The 5,045-nt window shown below is 50.5% G+C and overlaps 1 protein-coding gene across 4 annotated transcripts in view; it reads left to right on the forward strand.

Annotated features, from left to right (window-relative positions):
- Positions 1-5,045, forward strand: part of KLHL18 (kelch like family member 18) — a 52,012-nt gene that overhangs the window by 43,178 nt on the left and 3,789 nt on the right. For all 4 annotated transcript variants that reach the window (XM_011375325.2, XM_011375326.2, XM_011375327.2 and 1 more), the window contains 2 exons: positions 2,194-2,298; positions 3,844-3,955. In XM_011375325.2, the coding sequence (XP_011373627.1) occupies positions 2,194-2,298; positions 3,844-3,955 (217 nt within the window). The remainder of the gene's footprint in view (positions 1-2,193; positions 2,299-3,843; positions 3,956-5,045) is intronic.

Here is a 5,045-nt window from a genome sequence, read left to right on the forward strand (position 1 = left end):
CGTGATCACAGGAAAAATGATCAAGTGACTGCACGTGTGGTGAGGAAAAATTGTGTGTGTGTCCTTTGCCACATGAAAGTGTCACAGCCGTGATACACATTCCACTTGTATCACTGTTAGCGTGTGGCCTTGAACCAGGAGGAATCTGCCTTTGTGCCAATACGACCAGATGCACCAAGGGTCAAAGTAGGTTTGTTTTGAAGGAAAAAAGTGTACATATAAGATCCGCTCGTGCTGCTTTCCTCCCACGTTGCCACCTCGGGGCCTCCCCTTCCGCTCCTTGGATATTTTGCAGTTTTCTGTGGCCTCAAATGGCTCATTGCTCTGTATCCCCAGCCATGAGAGCCTATTTTGCTTTGACTGCAATCAGTTGTTCTTCCTTGTATGTCTGCTTTTGGCCTACTTGCTAGCTTTGATGTCATGGGGTTTTGGAGCGTTGTCTGGAAGGAAAGCCCTCTGGGCATTCGTCCCCTCTCTGTGGCTAATGGCCTGTTATTAGTAGCATGGGCCCAGCTCCATTTCATCCCCTTCAAATTATAGGCTACCTTAAAATGTTCCCTTCACATTTCTCCTGACATCCCACACAGCTCTCTGTCCTGCCATTTCTGCCTTCGTCACTCCCCTCCCCCCAGGCTTCCGGGCTGCTCCCTGGCGTTTTCTCGCACAGAAGTCTCGGTCCCGGCTGATCAGCATCCCTTTATCTCTCCACGCTTGTTTTTACCACTTAGCTGATAGTTCATCTCATGGAGTTTTGTGGCACCTCTTAATTCTTTCTCATATTTTTGTTGAACTCCTGTACTGTTACTTGTGTCTTCTCTAGAAGGATAGTGACCTGTCTGGTGCATTTGTGATCTTCCCACGGTCCTTGCCTAAGACAGATGCTTTTCCTCCTTCATGCTGGTTCAAGGGGTCTTTTACCACGTCCCTCAAAGGGACATTGTGCGGATCAGTTTGATTTGCTATGTACATTTGAAATGTGGCCATAAGCCTGGTATATTGTATTTTCCTGTTTGTTAGACACTCTACCCACCCACCCCCGAGATTCATTTTTAATCTGCTCCAGCATCAGGTTTGAAAACCATGCATCGGGCAGTTTGGCATTCGTACTTAATTTCTCATGAGGCTTTGTGCAGAGCAGAAAACTATGATTACGCCAGACCCCTGGGTCTTTGGTATTAGGAGAGTCTGGCATGGTGAACAGCACAGGAGTCAGGCTTGTCCCACTTGAATCCGAGGCGTGCTTCCCTCCGGGCAGCTAGAGAAGAGAGCCCAGCTCTGCAGGCCGCGGCTGCCCATCGGCAGTCAGGATGCTGGTGCTTCCTTGCAGGGTGTGGTGAGGGTGGAAATAGCAAGCGCAGAGTGCCTGACACAGTTAGTAAGTGCACTACAAATGGGAGCTGTCACATCGCCCACTGAGACAAATGAGGGCTGTGCAAAGCCGTGTATGTAATGAAAAGACCTTTGTTGAACTTTATAGCGAATTGATGGGAAAATCAGGGTAACACGACAGACATGTTGAGGGCCTGTTATGTGTGAAGCGCCACACTAATCACTGTAAGGGTCACACTGATGAAGACCCCTGTCTTCCAGGAGGTCTCCACATGTGAAGAGGTGACAGGTCAATTCCTGGACTCTGTGGTGCCAGAATGTAAGCACCTGTGAACAGGGGCTTTGGTTTGCCAATCATTCTAAGCCTAGTTTCTGTGCCAGCATGCCTAATGAAAATACGATGAATGGATGGATGGATGGGTGGATGGATGGATGGATGGATGGATGCATGGATGCATGGATGCGTGGATGCGACAAGTGCAGTAGTAAAGAGGCTGCTCCAGAGAGTAGGGCGGGGAGAGAGTAAGTGGTGCTGAGGGGTCTAGGGTGGCTCTTTGAGGAGGAGAGCGAGTAACTTCACCAGGGCCTTGAAAGTAAATTAGACCACAGCACAACAAGGCGAGCACATCGGATCAAAGACAGAAGACTTGGAGGCGGGCACCCCCAGGCAGGGGGTGGGAGGTGAGAGGAGCCACAGGGAAGCTTCTCGCCCCTCAGTTGGACACCTTTACTTAATCACTTACCTGGGATTTAGGTCTGTTCTAGAAAGAAGCAGTGGGAGGTGGGAGGTTTATTTCTCAGGATCATGAAGGGTGCTCCAGGAAGTTTGAGGTCCATCTGGGATGACAGCTCTGTCTGTTTCAGTGCCATGGGGACGGTCGTGCTGGACGGGCAGATCTACGTCTGTGGGGGCTACGATGGCAACTCTTCCCTCAACTCTGTGGAGACCTACTCACCTGAGACGGACAAGTAAGAGCTCAACTCCCCTGGGGCAGCTGGAGCCTGCTAAACGGAGTATAAAAAATTAGAGCTGCAGGTTTTAAATCACTCTTCTCAAAGATAGAGTATCTTTTTAGCTTTGTATAATACCTTGCATATAATAGGCACTTAATAATCTTTGGTTAAACAAATTAATGATTAAATAAATTTTAAAAACAAATAGTCTTCATAGAGACTTGGAAACATTTATTTAGTGCTCTTTACCACTTAGCTAAATCAGCCCATTATAATGGAAATGCAAGGGAAAGGGAATAATACATAGATGAACAGCATGTTCCAAAGTGGGCAGGATATGATTTGAAAAAAGAAAAAAGTTACATGGTCAAAAAGTTCAGGAAATATTGATGTCTATACAAGTCCTTATCTTTCTGTAATGCAATATTAACATTTTAAAGAATGAAGAGTTCTGTGGAAAGAAACCTATTGAAGCTGATTTCATATAACACCTATCCGCATCTTGTAGAATTATTTTGTGGAACACTCTTTGGAAAACACTAGCCTAGATTTTTCATTTCAGTACTTGAATCTTCGCATGTTATGTAACAAAACATAAGCACATTAGTAGAGTCGGTTCATCAGAGTGCTGTTAAGCCAAGATTCTGTTCACTGAACTAGCTTATGTAATCGGGCAGCAAGCAGGGTGTCTAAGATTCTTAGGTAGTACGTAGTCTTCTGGGGCCACAGGCACATTGTGATCACCCTACCCTGGGGACCTGTGTCTGGAACTTTGGGCACAGAATGGGGAACGCCTTCATCTTCCCCAGGGTTGCGGGGAGAGGCAGGGTTGCAGAGATGCCTTCTGAAGGGAAACGCATCCTAGATCACAGTGATGCGCACCACAGGCAGGGAGCCAGCAAGAAGAGAGGCTCAGGCTCAGAGATAAGACAGTGTGATCGGGGAGCAGGCTGGATGGCACATGTCAGGAGGTGAAGCTGGAAAGTAGACAAGGTCCCACACGAGGAAACTTGGACTCTGCCTTAGAGGGAGCAGTGAGGAGCCACTGGAGGGACATGCTACGCAGGGTCCAAATGGGAGTGGTCTGAACACAGTCCACCTGTAGGGGCTGTCATGATGGTCCAGGTTAGAGGCCAGAGCCAGGGTGTGGGGATGAGCAGTGACTAGGAGGCAAATCATCGGGGACTTGTTGACCACAAGAACATTGAGCATGAGGGAGAAGAGGCCATAAAAATGCTGGGTTTACAAGTATTATAACTAGGTAGCTGGTGGTCCCATTAAGACCTGGGGTACAGGGGAGGAGCAGGTCTGTAAGAGGCCTTGGCTGGGACGTGCCAATTTGAGCACCGACAGAGACAAGCAGAGAAGACCGTCTGAAGCTGAGGGAGAGGCGGCCATCAGAAAAGGCCTTTGGCAGGTGGTAGAGGCGGTAAGAGGTGGAGAGATTGTCCAGGGCACGAGGGAATACAGCATAGCACGCCCAACCTTCTCTCAGCTGTCTTGGGACGGTAGGGACACCGGGTCTCATGGCACCCCTTCTGCTATGGCTCTTTCCCGAAGGTGGACGGTGGTGACCCCGATGAGCTCGAATCGCAGCGCTGCCGGGGTCACAGTCTTTGAGGGCAGGATACACGTGTCGGGCGGCCATGACGGCCTGCAGATCTTCAACAGCGTGAGTGTGGGCTCCTCCTGGGCTAAGGGCGCCGTCTCCTGCCATCTTCGAGAGTTATTTTGAAAGGCAGTTCTCTGGAAAAAACTGCAGCCTTGCCGTGGCCGAGTGAGGCGTCACGTAGTGAGGTCTCGGGCCATCTGCTGCGTGCTCTGACATTCTTCTGAGAATGGGACAGTGTGGCCAGGGAGGGTGGAACGTAGCCACCCCGCCCCACCCCGCCCCACCCCGCTTAGTTCTCCACTGAGCGCTGTGTGAGACCCAGTGAGAGTTCTACCCAACGTGATCTCAGTTATATATGGAGTGTGACTTTGCAAACAGTGTATTCTTCTGGGCAATTTGTTTGAAATTGCATTTATTCTTTAAAAAAACTTCAACAGCCATTTAGTAGTCATTCTCTAGAGCCCATCAATGCTGTGATGGAACACACTCTGGACAGATTTCTGGAGACCTGCTGTCATCCAGCTGTCACTACATAGCAGTGCAGCCTTGGGCAACTCTTCCATTTGTTTTTGTAGATGTGAGTGAAGGGGTCAGATTAGGCGCTCTCACCTGTCCCTATAAGCCCAAGAGCAGGTGTGCAGCTGAAGAGACAGCATCAGAGCCAGAGCACGTGCTGGTATAGCTCCTCGTCCCCAGGCTTCCCGCTGACACCATATGGGCCATTGTGTCCCTTGAGGCCACCCCATGGACTGAGCTTTGGCTCTGACTGTCCTGTGCCTGTGCCTCTCTCCCTGCTACAGGTGGAGCACTACAACCACCACACCGCCACCTGGCACCCAGTAGCTGGCATGCTGAACAAGCGTTGCCGGCATGGAGCCGCCTCCCTGGGGAGCAAGATGTTTGTCTGTGGGGGCTACGACGGCTCGGGCTTCCTCAGCATCGCCGAGATGTACAGCTCTGTAGCAGACCAGTGGTGCCTGATTGTCCCCATGCACACACGCCGGAGTCGCGTCTCCCTGGTGGCCAGCTGTGGGCGTCTCTACGCTGTGGGGGGCTATGACGGACAGTCCAACCTGAGCTCGGTGGAGATGTACGACCCCGAGACGGACCGCTGGACGTTTATGGCCCCTATGGCATGTCACGAGGGAGG

Source organism: Pteropus vampyrus, unplaced genomic scaffold (assembly GCF_000151845.1).
Source record: "Pteropus vampyrus isolate Shadow unplaced genomic scaffold, Pvam_2.0 Scaffold271, whole genome shotgun sequence".
NCBI lineage: Eukaryota > Metazoa > Chordata > Mammalia > Chiroptera > Pteropodidae > Pteropus > Pteropus vampyrus.